Raw genomic sequence first — 17,325 nt, 5'->3', positions numbered from 1 at the left:
TCGTGGGCACTATGGTGTTGAACGCTGAGCTTATGGTCAATGAACAGTATTCTCACAGGTGGGAAAGGGCAGTGTGGAGTGTGATTGGAATGGGTCTAGTGTTTACAGCATGATGTTGTTGATGTGAGCCATGACCATTCTTTCAAAGCACTTCATGGCTACCGACGTGAGTGCTACGGGCGGTAATCATTCAGGCAGGTTACCTTCACTTTCTTGGGCACAGGTTACGATGGTGGTGTTTGTAACATGTAGGCATTTCAGATTCGGTCAGGAAAAAGTTTAAAATGGCAGTGAAGACACTTGCCAGTTGGTCCACGCATGCTTTGAGTACACGTCCTGGTAATCCGTCTGGCTCCGCGGCTTTGTGAATGTAGACCTTTTTTTAAAAGGTTATGCTCACATCGGCTATAGAGCGCTTGATCACACAGTCATCCGGAACAGCTGGTGCTCTCATGCAAGCTTCAGTGTTGTTTGCCTCAAAGCGAGCATGAAAGGAATTTCGCGCGCCTATTTGGCTCGCATCACTGAGCAACTCGCGGCTGGGTTTCCCTTTGTTGTGGGTAATAGTTTAAGCCCTGCCACATCTGGCGAGTGTCAGAGCCGGTGTAGTAAGATTCAATCTTAGTCCTGTATTGGCGCTTTGCCTGTTTGATGGTTCATCTGAAGGAACAGCAGGATTTCTTAAAAGCGTCCGGATTAGTCTCCCGCTGCTTGAAGGCGGCAGCTCTAGCCTGTAGCTCGTTGGGGATGTCTGTAATCCATGGATTCTGGTTGGGATATATATGTACAGTCCCTGTTAGGACAACATCGTTGATGCACTTATTGAAGAAGCCGGTGACTGAGGTGGTGTACTCAATGCCATTGGATGAATCCCGGAACGTATTCCAGTCTGTGCTAGCAAGACAGTCCTGTAGCGTAGCATCAACATCATCTGACCAATTCCGTATTGAGCGAGTCACTGATACGTCCTGCTTCAGTTTTTGCTTGTAAGCAGGAATCAGGAGGATAGAATTATGGTCAGATTTCCCAAATGGAGGGCAAGGGAGAGCTCTGTAAGAGTCTCTGTGTGTGGAGTAAAGGTGGTCTAGAGTTGTTTTTTTGTGCCTCTGGTTGCACATGTGATATGCTGGTAGAAATGAGGTAGAACAGATTTAAGTTTGCCTGCATTAAAGTCCCCGGCCACTAGGAGCGCTAATGCTGGATGAGCATTTTATTGTTTGCTTATGGCATAGACCGCAATCAACGAGCTGTATTAGTGCCAGCATCGCTTTGTGGCGGTAAAGACTGCTACGAATAATATAGATGAGAACTCTTGGTGCGATCTACAGCTTATGAGGTATTCTACATCAGGCGAGCAAAACCTCCAGACTTAATATTAGACATTGCGCACCAGCAGTTGACAAACTAGACAAATAGACAAACACGCCCCTCGCTTTACCAGACGTAGCTACACTTTTGTGCCGATGCATGGAGAAGCCAGCCAGCTCTATATAATCCTTGTCGTCGTTTAACTACGTCTCAGTGAAACAAGATATTACAATTAATGTCCCGTTGGTTGTATAGTCTTAGATTGTCCAGTTTGTTTTCCAATGATTGCATGTTGGTCAATAATACGGAGGGTAGTGGTGGTTTACTTATTCGTCTGAAAATTCTTAGAAGGCACCCCACCCTCCTCCCCCCTTTTCTCCATCTTATCTTCACGAGGATGATTGAGATGTGGTCCTTGTCTCGACAAAGCAGTACATCCTTCTTGTCAGACATTAAAGAAAAATCTTTGTCCAGTTCGAGGTGAGCAAATCGCTGTTCTGATGTCCAGAAGCTCTTTTCGGTCATAAGAGACGGTAGCAGCAACATTATGTACAGAATGAGTGACAGACAATGCTAAATGTATATTTTTTTAAACATTTTAAATAGCACAGTTGGTTAGAAGCCCGTAAAACGGCAGCCATCCCCTCTTGGTACAATGATTCTCTACATAAGGCAAATTATTTGAATTTTAGCAACCAGGAAATGGTGGAGCAATTTCTGAATATTGCATCTCAAATCAATTCTTCTCTAAAGAAAGAAACGTGACTGGGTAAAGTGAAAGCCCATGACACGTGTTCGAACAGTAAAAAAGGGAACCACACACGGTGTACAATAAATAGATCATGACAGAAAAACTGAGGCCATTTTAAATCTTAAGGCAACTTTGAATGTTAAACACTCTGGCATTAAAAATCAGCACACACACACAAAAAACTGCACTACCATTGATGCTTACAGTTGTTGAAAAACAGGTGATCAGTGTAAATTGCCAGGGCATTAGTCACATGAACATTGCAGTCAGGCAATATACATGAACTTCACGTCGACAATACCTTGTCTGTACCGGTTCTATATGCCTGTACCCTGTAGGACATTATGCTGTCATAAGTACAGAACCATTGTTATATCCAACAGATCGGAATCTCAGAATCATGTGACAAACAGATGATTCTGAGAATCAAAAGAACAATGAGGGCCTAATTAATTTATTGCATATCATGCTGTGGGGAGTTTGGTGATGCAATGCCAGTTAGTTCCAAACTTACCCTCAACTGTCCTTTCACTTGGTCATCTTGAACAACTTGTGAGGTAGTGTCTCCTTTGAGCATCACCTAGGGAGAGAGGAGGGAAACAAAAGGAATTAAGTCAAGGTGGAATAATCTAGTTGAGTAACAGAAAACGTTCCTCTTCCTGACTAGCCACGAAATATATGACAAATGACATTATATTTGACAAGTCAGTTTACCAAGGAGCCTATAGACGAACCTCACATGCCAACGCTGGAAGGCACAGTTGTACAAACAGGCGGTTCCAGCTACAGATGGTTTAAGATCTAATACAATAGTAAGCATGTGCTTCTAGTACTACCAGGGAATGGTGCATAATAGCCTTCACCCATCTTTCTATGTGGAGAAAGTTCAAATGGGGCTTCCTACCTCATCCCATGAACACTAGACCAATTAAATAATCAATCAAGGGTACTCTGACCTTGTGACAATCATAATGGAAGAGCAGAAGCAAAGGAGAACAGCGGAGAATACAGGTGGTCAGGTCACAATGCTGCTACCTGGTGATTGGTGTAGGATCACTTGACCTTAAAACAATAACCATCATCAGCCCTGACCTATAGGCAGGTTCACCAGTTCAGTGGCACCCACATTTTCACAATGGTGTTTTAAGGAATAATTAAAAAAGCACATATGAACCAAAATTCCTCGGCCTATCGGTTGTTGGAAAAAATACAAAACCAGATTCATTAGGCCCTAGTCTGTGTATTTAACATGATTGGGCAGGGATGTAGCCATGGGTGGGCCTTGGATGGCATAGGCCCATCCAATCAGAATGAGTTTCCCCCCACAAAAGGGCTATATTAAAGACAAATACTCCTCAGCACCCCTCCTAAGATGATCCCGCAGGTGAAGAAGAAGCTGGATGTGGTGGTCCTGCACTGGCATGGTTACACATGGTCTGCGGTTGTGAGACCGGTTGGACATACTACAAAATTATCTAAAATGACTTTGGGGGCAGCTTATGGTAGAGAAATTAACATTCAATTCTCTGGCAACAGCTCTGGTGGATATACCTGCAGTCAGGATGCCAATTGCACGCTCCCACAAAACTTCACATCTGAAGCATTGTGTTGTAACAACTGCTAATTTTAAAGTTGCCTTTTATTGTCCCCAGCACAGATTTCAGGGATTTTTAATTGCAGCTCAAGAAACAAGGGACCAACACTGTTCAGTGTATTTAATGTGAAACGTGTGTTTTACCCAACGTTAAAGCCAACACGCTGTAACCAACGCAGTCATGATGAGACTATCACCAGCGTTTGTTATGATATGACTAAATTAACTATTTTCAGAGTGTCTAGTTGGGACTGCGTAGGTCACATATTAGCCTAGGGGTCTCCATCCAACATGTAGATCGCGAACTACCAGTAGCTCGCAGCCCAACTATGAGTAGCTCGCTAATCAATTCTGTAAGTACCAGCATTGGTAACACTGTATATGGATAGTCCATCTGTAGATGCTTTACCTACTATCTGTAACATTTCAACTAATCTACTAACCCTAAACTTAGCAAGCAGTTGATTAGCAACAGATAGTAGGATCATCTCTAGAGCATCTACAGATGGAAAATCCGGACTATCCAAATAAAGGGTGATTGATGCATGCATTCTTTTTTTAATGTGTTCCATCGCAAACAGTCAACCATAAAGCTCCCAGCCACTGTCCAATCAAAGACACATCAACATTATCCCACCCCTGGTTAGCCACTGTTGGCTTAAAAAGCCAAACGTAACACAATATATGCCAATTAATTCCCAGCAAAATTGCCGTCCGTCTGTTTGGTGGGCGCATTTGTCTATCACTCTGTATGTATAGCCAGTTAGCGATGCTAATGATAACAGTCTTGTGGGTAGATAAAGACTTTCCCAAAAAACTCTCAAATGCAAATTAGGCTTACCTGACATTACTAGATCATGATTATTTGTATAATTTGTGTGGCAATTGTGTTGCAAACTCTGCCATGACATATGGTGCAGCAGTAGGCTAAACCAACACATTCCTTTCTTGCCCGATGCACAGATGAAGGGGAATTACACTCAAATCACAAATGCGTTGTCTTTTTTCCATACCTAAAAAAAATACTATTTTTTAAATGGTATTTCCATGTGATTTAAGCATTGACATGACTCAGAACAAAATTTGTTGTTGTTGCTCTATGAATAATTATAATATTGAAAAAATTAAGTAAAAAAATAGGATTCAGGAAAATACTAAATATGATTTTATGGGGCCCCCTTAGTTGTTTACTAACCATTATTTTACCAGTTATATTGACAGAGAAAACATCTCTTGTACACCAAGGATCCGGGGAAGAGTCACAGGGTAGAGGAGAAGGACATACCTATTTGAAAGCTATATATAAAAAATATTTTAAAAAGTATGCTAGAAAAGGTTGAATACCCCTGGATTAGCATAATGCTTTCTGAAACAAACTAAGCAACTGTTCATAGAACAAGGTCTATGTGAAAGATGTCACTGGCATACACTAACATTTAGATGGGGGGTGGGGGGGCAGGGGGTCCTTTTGCAGCAAAAATGTGACTGAAACTGGACAATCAGCTTGTCTACACACACACACACATATATATACATACATACATACATCACACACACAACAAATCCTTGTCCAATTTGGACATCAACATTTGCACCCTTTCACAGTACTCCCTTGTTTGATTAGAATGTTGTCTGTGTCCCAAATGGCACCCTCTTCCCTATATAGTGCAATACTTTTGACCCCAGCCCCATTCCGTTTATAGTAGTGCACTATTAGGAGAATGGGGTGTCATTTGAGAAGGAGCCATTGTTGTGCCGTGCTCTTACCTTAACCTTCACCGTCCGTTTAACAGTCTTGATTTTTGCCTCACAGAAGGCACCTCTGTATTTCGCGCTGACCTCTGTCCCCACGGTCAGGTAGGCAGGCTCGTCCGCTGCCTATGAGAAAAACAGACACCCCGGTAACATTTATCATTGTACTTTCTTAGAAAGTAAACACAGACCATGTTTGGCCACTATTGAAAGAGATGTCCAGGAAGCATGATGCCACAAACATTGCATTAGAGGTTTTTCAACTCAATAACATTTGTTGTCTTGCTCAGGAAGAGGTGGGCAATGCAGTCTGAAAATTGTCATATACAGTGAAGCCTACATGAAAACTTTAACATTGAAATTAAATATACAGTACCAGTCAAAAGTTGACACACCTACTAATTCAAGTTTTTTTTACTATGTTCAACACTGTAGAATAATAGATAAGACAAACTATTAACACATATGGAATCCTGTTGTAACCAAAAAAGTGTTAGTCAAAATGTATTTTATATTTGAGATTCTTCAAAGTAGCCATGCTTTGCACAATCTTGGCACTCTCAACCAGCTTCATGAGGAAGTCACCTGGAATGCATTTCAATGAACAGGTGTGCCTTGTTAAAAGTTAATTTGTGGAATTTCTTTCCTCAATGCGTTTGAGCCAGTTGTGGTGTGACATGGTAGGGGTGGTATACAGAAGATATATGGATTTGGGCTTTTACCACATAGGGCTTATGGCAAGAACAGTTCAAATAAGCAAAAAGAAATGATAGTCCATCATTTAGGTCAGTCAATCCAGAACATTTCCAAAACTTTGAAAGTTTCTTCAAGTGCAGTCGCAAAAACCATCAAGCGCTATGATGAAACTGCCTCTCATGAGGACCGCTGCACCTCAGATTGCAGCCCAAATAAATACTTCACATAATGAGTTCAAATAACAGACATCTCAACATCAACTGTTCAGAGGAGACTGCGTGAATCAGGCCTTCGTGGTCAAATTGCTGAAAAGAAACCACTACTAAAGATCACCAATAAGAAGACTCACTTGGGCCAAGAAACACAAGCAATGGACATTAGACCGGTGGAAATCTGTCCTTTGGTCTGATGAGTCCAAATTTGAGATTTTTGGTTCCAACCGCTGTGTCTTTGTGAGATGCAGAGTAGGTTAACAGATGATCTCTGCATGTGTGGTTCCCACCGTGAAGTATGGAGGAGGTGGTGTGATGGTGCTTTGCTGGTGACACTGTGATTTATTTAGAATTCAAGGCACATTTAACCAGCATGGCTACCACAGCATTCTGCAGCGATACGCCACCCCATCTGGTTTGCGCTTAGTGGGACTATCATTTGTTTTTCAACAGGACAATGACCCAACACACGTCCAGGCAGTGTAAGAGGTATTTGATCAAGATAGAGAGTGATGGAGTGCTGCTTCAGATGACCTGGCCTCAACCCAATTGAGATGGTTTGGGATGAGTTGGACTGCAGAGTGAAGGAAAAGCAGCCAACGAGTGCACAGCATGTGGGAACTCCTTCAAGACTGTTGGAAAAGCATTCCAGGTGAAGCTTTGAGCAAATGCAGAGTGTGCAAAGCTGTCATCAAGGCAAAGGGTGGCTACTTTGAAGATCTAAAATAACACCTTATCGGTTACTACATGATTCCATGTGTTATTTCATAGTTTGATGTCTTCACTATTATTCTACAATGTAGAAAATAGTAAAAAAAATAATAAAAAAAAAACCCTTGAATGAGTTGGTGTGTCCAAACTTTTGACTGGTACTGTATGTGACATTGACACCTTCAAACTGTCATATATTGTTGCCAACCATATAGACAGTTGTCCCCCAGACTCTTTGCAAGCCAAGTGAAAGAGGCGTCGGCTTCACTGCTGTTTTCAACTGAGGTTAGCCAAGTGACTTACCTTCATCGTAGAGGCTATTTGAGGGAGTCCAGCTCGATTTGTTTTGATTGCTGTAAAACAAGATAGGAATTGCAGATTAATAAAGGTGTCAAAACAGCCGTGATTCGGACTAAATCATTTTTAGTCGAAAAAGAGTAAATATGCTAACCGGCTAACGACGAACTAGCCTGCTACTTCTAACGCATTCTTTTCAAGCTCGATGCAGCCCCCTCCCTCCAGACTCACAAAAATGTGTGGCTACTGGCTACTGGCTATCTAGTTTAACTGTATGTTCATGCTGATTGTTAACAGACAAAAAAAAACGTAAAAAGCATTAAAAAATAATATTATCAACAGCTCAGCGTTGGCATACTACAAGGACGTTGCACATAGACAACAGACAGAATAGTGCGTGTTCCTTCCCGCTTTGCTCGCAATCTGACTGTGTCACGTCGCCATCATAGCTCGCCGTGCTGCACCATGTCAGGCTGGGAGCTCATTCCTAACTGCTTGTGAAATACAGAGGAGCTGGCTACAAAAGGTGTACCAGTCTCTTAGACAATATGTTTTAGTAGAAACAGAGATTATAAATATTGTGGTTAAAGTAAGTAACGACAGAAGATTTCCCTCAACTCGAGAGCTAAATTTAGCTAGTTAGCTAACTTAAACATGCTAGCTAGCCAACGTTAACAGTTTCTCGATATGGCGATTTAAAGCGCCTTGCTCGTCATTGAGTTGGCCAGCTAGTTCAGGCAGAACATTTCAAACAGTGGTTCTCATTTGGATAAACGAGAGGCAGTCAGGTAGGTCTGTTCGACGATAAAACAGAGAAGGATCAGAACAATCATTATTTATTATCCAGTTTCACAAAAGGCGCATACATTTCTTCACTGGAAAAACAAGCCGACTGGTCACTGGCATTCAATTCTTTACCAGTCTAATCTTACAGGAAAAAATACGACATTTAAGTCTCGTCCGATAACTAACGAAACGGTTGTCACGTTGATCTAAATAGCGTGAACTGTTAAACGTTTGTAATTGATTAGAGAGGGATATTATATTATTTTATACTTACATGCAACGACACGACTTGCTAGCCAGATTTGCAAAGCAATACACGAATAACAAGCTGTTGAGCTGAAGCTGGGTCTCTCGAAATCCGATTGGCTGGCCTGACAGCGGTGGTCGAATCGTAGAAATATGATTGGTCAACACTTTCTTCAAATTCTATAGGACATACCTTCTCTGTATTTATGGTTGGTAGAGATGGAAATCGGCGCTTTGAGAGAAAATGTACTATTGGTCCTCTCATACTTTTGCTTCTTTTACTAGAATAACACCCCAACATGGACATATGATTGGCTTTTATTATCTCAATCCAAGCCTTTCACTGGTTAGAAATATTTCACAATGGACCGCCTATTTTCGACACTGGCTTCCTTGTCACTCCAAGGTGGGAAATATACTATATGTGAACTGAAAACACAAGTAATTGCTACTCACTCTTTAGATGGTGCTAGTGGTAACTCGTATTTGAATTTATGAGTTACTAGCAATGTAGTCATTTGCTGGGGAGAGGATGCGAGTTAAATATAAAGTATCGATTTGCTTTAAGTTGAGGCCAATTGCGCCTTGTTCGTGTTTGTAGGACGTCAGAGCAGGCAAATTGGTTACGTAACCGGAAGGAAGCATGTGCAGGTAAAAGCCAGTGAAATGATTGCTGTCAAATCTTGCTTACCTAAGGCCAGACAATGAACGTATATATCCGTGTTGAGGGGTGTAACTGAACACTGGCGACTCTTCTGGCTGAGTATCCTGACATGTGAAATTCCAAGCTTAAATCTACTAGGTTGACATCAGCGCTACTACAAAATAATCTGTCCCAGGCAGGCAGAAGGACGTCTTTATCAAATGTACAGCTGAGGAGCTAATCAATCCCTCAGATTCAAGTGAAAGGCTCAATCTAATATTGATATTTCTTAATTGCATTATTTTACATTTAGATGTGTATTGTTAGATACTACTGCACAAGTATTTAGTTACACATATTTAGCAGATGTTATTGTGGGTTTATGTGATGAATACAATTGGATTTAAATTGTATCCAAGCAGGGAGAGAACCAGATGAGGCTGGCATGGAGTGGCAATGTGAGGAGGAAAATGGCACGGAGTTGGATGTCCATCTGTAAGGTCAATGTGGAGACTTTCGCCCTTCGGGTCACTGACTCATGTCATACCTGAAACATATCACACTGTGCACTGAAATAGAGTCTAAGTCTTCTTCCACAACTGGCACCACCAGAAGGATCAAGTGACCATCCTTGAGATATGTGCTAAATACACACAATTACAAAATCAAATGACAGAGGCAAACCCTCGACAGCATTTAGAGTCTCACAAAAAAAAGGCCAAAGATGCTTTTAGTATAAACAGTGCTTATCTTCAACTTTTATTTTAAGGCTGAAATCCATCAAACCCTAAAATGGAAAGAAATGACATGAATGGTCCATTAATTACAAAACAATTTGTGTCTCTTGGAGAGCCGTCCTGTCAGTAGGTGTGTGACGGTTGGAGAAACCACAGAAATGAGTTTACATGTTGTCTTCATCAGAGTCATCTTCCTCCTCCAAGGAATCCTATGGTGGAAGCATAAGGCATTGCGAATCAGACACCAGCAAGACAGATAATGGAAGTGGTTCAGTGAACCATTCTCACGTGATGGGTAACCTTACCTGGGACCTGAAGACTTGAGTTGGCTCCCTGGGCTAAAGCTTGGTCTTTAGCTCAGCAAGCCAACTCAGTCGTGTGGCGCACAGGAGACTCGAGTTCAAACCACAGACGTATTTTTGGTTAGAATACAGTAGGTCACAGAAATGCCATGGAAAATAAAAATGAATGACTGGTAGTCGTGGTACATACCTTAGCGTACTTCTCTGCCTCCTCCCTGACGTCTTTTGGAACCAGCTCATGTTTTCCATTTGTCACTGGTGAAGGGACATGAAGTTCATAAATTCCACTGCTCAGTTCAAGCAGAACATCAGCTGCGATCAATTTGACTAGACCAGGTGATAGCTAGTCAAAACTGGTGAGGGTTGAGTATCTAACAGAATCATAACCCCTTATTGCACATGCTTGCCATACATCACTTTATTTTATTTAACTAGGCAAGTCGGTTAAGAACAATTTTTTATTTACAATGACGGCCTACCCCGACCAAACCCTAACAACGCCCTATGGGACTCCCAATCACGGACAGTTGTGTTACAGCCTGGAACCGAACCAGGGTCTGTAGTGATGCCTCTAGCACGGAGATGCAGTGCCTTAGACCGCCGCGCCACTCAGGAGCCCCATACGGTGGCACACAATTGGCCCAGCGTGGTTAGGATTTGACCGGGGTAGACCGTCATTGTAAATAAGAATTTGTTCTTAACGGACTTGCCTAGTTATGAGCTGGGTTAACTGTCAGATTTAAAATGTGTGACACTGCTCACAACAACAAACAAGTTTGTTAAAAAAACACTATGGCTGCTAATCCGGTACACTAGTGGTGGCTTAGACCAGGGTACAAAACTCTGCCTTTGTTACATTTGTCATATACAGATGTACAAAGGGAGACACTACCACACTTAAAAATACATGTGTATAAGGGAAAGTGGCATTACCTTCTCCAACCCAGCTTAGTTCCAACTCAAACGATTTGTCTTTCACTTCATCATGTACAATGTAGATTCTACAAAACATCCAACAGTACATGTTAGTAGCAACTTAATATGCAGTGCCTTGATTGGAAGCTATTCATGAGCGTGAACAACAGTGTGGGTTTGTGTTCCTTTAATACAACAAACAAAAACACTTACATTTTGGCCACCTCTTTTACCAACTCCCTGCAGGTCATGTCTTTCATCTGTTGATAGCAATAGCATACAAAATCAAACAATTAAGCAAGATCTTCCCTTGTCTTAAACTTGGCTCAAGTAATATTCTTACCTGAAGCTTTTCAATTTCTGTCTTGGCGGCTTGCTTGGCTTTTCCAATAGCACATCCCCAGTAACCCTTGATAAAACAAAATAATGAATAAGTGGTCATCTAATATTTTAACAGCATTGCCTAATGTTACAAATTTCAGGTCATAATTTAAGGTTGAATGACAAGATATACAACATATATTTTGACAATCAATCAACATTCCCAATCAAACATTGCACAGGTTCAAACACCTTAAAAAAAAAAGGGCAATTTTCCATGACCCAGATTAAAACTAGTCCAGGACTAAACCACATGCTCAAGGTAAAATCCCCACAGAGAATGCCTCATTACTGGATGAGTCTTAATCTGGGTCTGAGAAACCGTCCCTAAACGTGTAGTGTGAAATCAGTAAATGAATGACAGACAGCGCCTGTTTGGGGATAAACCCCCCAAAGATAACTCACATATGAGATTCCAGAGGGGTCAACCATGTACAGCTGAGGACCATCATCTTGATCGTAAGAGCCCAAAATGAAGCTACATCCAAACGGCCGCACCGCACTGTATAGCGTGTAGGCATGGACGTACATGGCCACTCTCTCTGAGAGATGCTGTAAAGAGAGATTATACAGTTGAAGTCAAAAGTTAACCTCCCGGTTGGCGCAGTGGTTAAGGGCGCTGTACTGCAGCGCCAGCTGTGCCACCAGAGACCCTGGGTTCGCGCCCAGGCTCTGTCGTAACCGGGAGGTCTGTGGAGCGACGCACAATTGGCCTAGCGTCGTCCGGGTTAGGGATATCCTTGTCTCATCGCGCACCAGCAACTCCTGTGGCGGGCCGGGTGCAGTGCACGCTAACCAAGGTTGCCAGGTGCACACATTGGTGCGGCTGGCTTCCGGGTTGGATGCGCGCTGTGTTAATTAAGAAGCAGTGCGGCTTGGTTGGGTTGTGTATCGGAGGACACATGACCTTCGTCTCTCCCGTGCCCGTACAGGAGTTGTAGCTACTAAAACACTGCGTGACATTGGATACCACGTAATTGGGGAGAAAAAGGGGTAAAAATAAAATGTAAATAAATAAAAAGTTAGCCAAATACATTAAAACTAAGTTTTTCACAATTCTTGACATTTAATCCTAGTAAAATAATAAAAATAATAAAATAATATAGCACTTTATTATAAGAATGTGAAATGTCAGAATAATAGTGTACATACTCAATTAGTATTTGGTAACATTGCCTTTAAATTGTTTAACTTGGGTCAAACGTTTCAGGTAGCCTTCCACAAGCTTCCCACAATAAGTTAGGTGAGTTTTGACCCGTTCCTCCTGACAGAGCTGGTGTAACGGAGTCAGGTTTGTCGGCCTCCTTGCTCACACATGCTTTTTCAGTTCTGCCCACACATTTTCTATAAGATTGAGGTCAGGGCTTTGTGATGGCCACTCCAATACCACGACTTCTTTGTCCTTAAGCTATTTTGCCACAACTTTGGAAGTATGCTTGGGGTCACTGTCCATTTGGAAGACCTGGCTTTTCAGGTTATGTCAACATAGGACTCGTTTCACTCACAAGGTCAGTGGCTGTTGTTCTTGGATTGATTTGCACTTTTCACACCAAAGTACGTTCATCTCTAGGATGTAGAATTTGACTCCTTCCTGAGCGGTATGACGGCTACGTGGTCCCATGGTGCTTATACTTGTGTACTATTGTTTGTTCAGATAAACGTGGTACCTTCAGGCATTTGGAAATTGCTCCCAAGGATGAACCAGACTTGGTCTACAAAAACAAATCTGTTCTTCGCTGATTTCTTTTGATTTCCCATGATGTCAAGCAAAGAGGCACTGAGTTTTAAGGTAGGCCTTGAAATACATCCACAGGTACACTGCCAATTGACTCAAATAATGTTAATTAGCTTCTAAAGCCATGACATAATTTTATGGAATTTTACAAGCTGTTTAAATGCACAGTCAACTTAGTATATGTAAACTTCTGACCCACTGGAATTGTGATACAGTGAATTATAAGTGAAATAATCTGTCTGTAAACAATTGCTGGAAAAAATAGATGTAGATGTCCTAAACGACTTGCCAAAACTATAGTTTGTTAACAAGAAATTTGTGGAGTGGTTGAAAAACAAGTTTTAATGACTCCAACCTAAGTGTATGTAAACTTCTGACTTATCCTGTATGCATCTTATCTTAAATCAAGGAATATGTCAATTGTCCATAGGACTTAGGGAAAAGGCAACGCAACCAGTTGAATCAGGAGTGGTAGTACTGTAACGGAACATACCAAATATGTGGAACTGACAGGGTACACAAGGAGGAGTTTGAGAGAAAACACTGATCAAGAGCATCAGAGTTCTTTTTACCTTCAGTGGGATGTTGTGTCCATAGTTGGATCTGAAGTTGGAGGCCTCCTCTCTGGCCACCTCAGACAGGGATCGAGCATCAGCCAGTAGTCCAGCAACTGCCTATCGGTAAAAAAAAGGTAGATTCAGCTATGCACAAAGTAAACAGCAGAGAAGGGGCGACATTGCAAATACTCTGAGCGTTACGGCCAAGATACACTAACTAGGGATGATTTGCCCAGCCACGCTAGCTTCGTCCAGAGTGGCTCGCCATGTTGGTGCTAGCAAGCCGACAGCATGTTAGGTATCAACAGCCAATCCAATAGGGTCTGGAAGCTATAGTGAGCTAGCTAGCTAACCAGAAACTGTAACTATGTATTTGAAATAAACAGCATATAAAGTACAATGGGTAAATCTCTTGATGTTTAATAAACATTTGCAGACGAAATAGCTTACATTTTAATCCTATGATTGTAAGATTTGGGTTTTCTCCACGTGGTTGCGTGCACATCAGTTTTTTTGGTAAACACAACACATGTATATACTGGGCATGTGGTCTGTGGATGAATACATACCATCCCTACGTGACGGTCAACATTGAAGATACGCTTGTTTGAGCCTTGTTCGTAAAGTTTGGAGAGAACCAATTTCTCGACACCGAACACAACCCCATCCTTGCACCGGATCCCAATTGCTGTGCTGTAAGGAGAAAGAACAAAAAACAACAAATGGATTCCCTTGAGTACAAAAAAAATAATTCCTGTCACTTTCCATCATGTGGTTAGTACTGCATTCAAAAACACATTAAAAGATGGAAAGATCACATACCTGCTGTTTTCTACTGCCTTCATGGCATATTCCACCTGGAACACCCTTCCATCAGGGGAAAAGGTGGAGGCAGACAAGTCATACTAGAGAGGGAGATTTGGGTGTTATACTTTGATGACCACTGCTGTTGATATAACATACATGTTTCATTGACAGGAACTGTCAGTCTTCAAACTTTTACATCAATCTCACCAATACTCATTGGTGCCACTTTCCATAGTAATGACTAGCAAAATCATGGAAGTAACTGTTAGATTCACAATAGAGGAATCCCCTTTGAAAGGCTCCGTGCAATCTAGGCTCCTTGGGACATCCATACATTGAAATGTAAAAAGATTAAGGTTAGGGACGTCCCAAAGATACCGGATATCACCGAGCCATTTGAAAGTGCAGGTGTGAGTGTCAATCTAGCTATTAAACGATTCCAACATTGTCTAACTTGTAAATATATTGTGATATCAAACATTTGTTGATAGATTGGATATCGGTAGCTCTCCTACACCAAATCAGTTGAATTGGTTTCAATTTCGATTTAGCTTAGCCAGCATTGCTACTGTAGCTAACTAGCCTGTAGTGCAAGTGACTCAGCACAGCAGGCATGACAACATGGCTTAGTATCAAACTAACAGTAGTACTGCAAGGCAAGAACAGCTAGGTAACAGTACCTAGTGTAAAATATACTTCACCACGATATACGATTATAGATCTTACACGAATGACGTGATTAAATGTATTATTAGCTAGTTATCTACTGAAACCTACAACTAGCACGGAGCAGTCACAGCTAGCTAGTTAGCAAGTTGGCTAACTTTGTTGCTAGCCTGGCTAAGATGAGCCGAGGCTAACAAGTTACCAAACATTTTATTTGTTAGCATTAAAAAAAATATGAAGAAAAAGTATCTTATCAAACTTACCCCAGTTCCAATTGAACTCATTGTGGTAAAAACTCTTCAAAAAATCCTTTATAACAACTCTGTCTGATGTGTTTCAGCACATCCCAGTCACTCTCCAACCAACAAGAAAATGGCTTTATGTTCAACACAACAGCAGCCGCATTGAACATGCTTCAATATCGCCACCTACTGTGGTGGAGTGTAATATCATAACGGTAAACATTTAAATAAAGTGCACTGCACACTCGTCAGAAACGGAATCTTAAATATTTAATATCTACAGGAAGAATGTATACATCAGGCGTACTAATAAAAAAAAATATGCTGGTAAACACAGTTCAGCAATTTACTATCAATCCTGGCTACATTTACACCTGCAAATTGCCGTAATTAATACCATCAGCACTAGAACGTTTCCCCCTACCTTTTGTGACTTTACCTAAATATGTATGTATTTAATTATTAAAGTCCTCTTTTCTCAGAAGTATCTGGATTGAGGTTTGTGAACGATTTAGTTTAGCTAATCATCGACTGCTCCCTGGTGGACAAAAGGTGATCAACAACATAATTCCAAATGGAATCAGAACTTCCTCAATTCCACAGAAAGGATTGTTATTATAGGGGTGTGCTTATTAGTTGCTTGAAGAATTCACGAGATAACCCTGTCTCTGGTTACATTTATGATTCTGTGGTAAGTGCTTCAAAAAGGTAACGCTATATTGTCATGTGAAAATAAACGGTATATGGTTAAATGGCTACGCTACTTTAGCTTTGCTCGCTAACATTATATACCTAACGTTAGCAAGGTTGACACTCAGCTGAGAAAGCAGCGGATTCATTTTAGGATATTTGTGCACATGGGAAAATGTTTTTGGATTCGAAAGCCACACTAACTAGCTATAGCTTCCACGTTAACTGTTAGACATACTTTTGGTCATGTAGTGTATGTGGACACCTGCTAATCAAATCTCATTCCACAACCAGGGGCATTAATATCTAGTTGGTCCCCCCTTTGCCCCTATAACAGCCCCCACTCTTCTGGGAAGGCTTTCCACTAGATGTTGGAACATTACTGCAAGGACTTGCTTCCATCCAGTCACAAAAGCATTAGTGAGTTCGGGCACTGATTTTGGGCAATTAGGCCTGGCTCACAGTCGACATTCAAATTTAGCTCAAAGGTGTTCGATGGGGTTGAGGTCAGGGCTTTGTGCAGGCCAGTCAAGTTCTTCCACACCGATCTGGACAAACCCTTTCTATATGGACCACACTTTGTGCAGAGGCATTGTCATGATGAAACAGGAGAGGGCCTTCCCCAAACTGTTGCCACAAAGTTAGAAGCACATAATCATCTAGCATGCCAGTGTATGCTGTAGCGTTAAGATTTCCCTTCACTGGAACTAAGGGGCCTAGCCCGAACCATGGAAAATAGCCCATACCATTATTCCTCCTCCACCAAACTTTACATTTGGCACTATGCATTGGGGTAGGTAGTGTTCTCCTGCCATTCGCCAAAGATTCATCACTCCAGAGAACGTGTTTCCACTGCTCCAGAGTCCAATGGCGGCAAGTTTTGCACCACTCCAGCCGACGCTTGGTATTGTGCATGGTGATCTTAGGCATGTGTCCGGTTTCTCAGCCATGGAAACCCATTTCACGAAGTTCCCGACAAACAGTTCTTGTGCTGATGTTGCTTCCAGAGGCAGTTTGGAACTTGGTAGTGAGTGTTGCAACTGAATCCACTAGGGGTGTCCACATACTTTTGTGTATATATAGTGTATTTTAGGTATGCCAGTAACATGCCATAACAATATTAACAGTTCATTCGCAAAGTATTGAGACCCCTTTACTTTTTTCCACATTTTGTTACGTTACAGCCTTATTCTAAAATGGACTTTTAAAAAATTGAATCAATCCAAACACAATACCCCATAATGACAAAGCAAAAACAGATTTAGAAATGTTTTCAAATGTATTAAAAGTTAAAAAC

General features: G+C 41.5%; 2 protein-coding genes across 4 annotated transcripts in view; both read right to left on the bottom strand.

Moving 5' to 3' along the window:
* Positions 1-8,448, bottom strand: part of LOC139384202 (AT-rich interactive domain-containing protein 4A-like) — a 48,865-nt gene extending 40,417 nt beyond the window's left edge. For all 3 annotated transcript variants that reach the window (XM_071128930.1, XM_071128932.1, XM_071128931.1), the window contains exons 1-4: positions 8,382-8,448; positions 7,328-7,377; positions 5,421-5,531; positions 2,574-2,639 (exon numbers count right to left, since the gene is read on the bottom strand). In XM_071128930.1, the coding sequence (XP_070985031.1) occupies positions 2,574-2,639; positions 5,421-5,531; positions 7,328-7,333 (183 nt within the window). In that variant the 5' untranslated portion in view covers positions 7,334-7,377; positions 8,382-8,448. The remainder of the gene's footprint in view (positions 1-2,573; positions 2,640-5,420; positions 5,532-7,327; positions 7,378-8,381) is intronic.
* A 1,276-nt stretch (positions 8,449-9,724) lies between these two features.
* On the bottom strand, positions 9,725-15,524 carry LOC139384199 (proteasome 20S subunit alpha 3). The gene is made up of 10 exons (XM_071128922.1): positions 15,360-15,524; positions 14,446-14,528; positions 14,193-14,316; positions 13,639-13,740; positions 11,737-11,883; positions 11,294-11,359; positions 11,164-11,210; positions 10,969-11,036; positions 10,226-10,290; positions 9,725-9,942 (listed from the first exon to the last, which is right to left on the bottom strand). The coding sequence occupies exons 1-10, from the start codon at positions 15,378-15,380 to the stop codon at positions 9,898-9,900; spliced, it is 768 nt and encodes a 255-aa protein (XP_070985023.1). The 5' UTR covers positions 15,381-15,524; the 3' UTR covers positions 9,725-9,897.
* Positions 15,525-17,325: the final 1,801 nt, after the last annotated feature.

Source organism: Oncorhynchus clarkii, chromosome 25, assembly GCF_045791955.1.
Source record: "Oncorhynchus clarkii lewisi isolate Uvic-CL-2024 chromosome 25, UVic_Ocla_1.0, whole genome shotgun sequence".
Classification (NCBI taxonomy): Eukaryota; Metazoa; Chordata; class Actinopteri; order Salmoniformes; family Salmonidae; genus Oncorhynchus; species Oncorhynchus clarkii.
The sequence above is the reverse complement of the archived record's forward strand: the minus strand, read 5'-3'. Positions and strand labels throughout refer to the sequence as shown.

Coding starts and splice junctions, on each gene's coding strand:
- LOC139384199 (XM_071128922.1), bottom strand. CDS start 15,380: ATGAGTTCAATTGGAACTGGG. Junction 13,741..14,192: donor TTGACCGTCACGTAGGGATG/GTATGTATTCAT, acceptor TTTTACCGATAG/GCAGTTGCTGGACTACTGGC. Junction 11,884..13,638: donor GACACAACATCCCACTGAAG/GTAAAAAGAACT, acceptor CTCTCTTTACAG/CATCTCTCAGAGAGAGTGGC.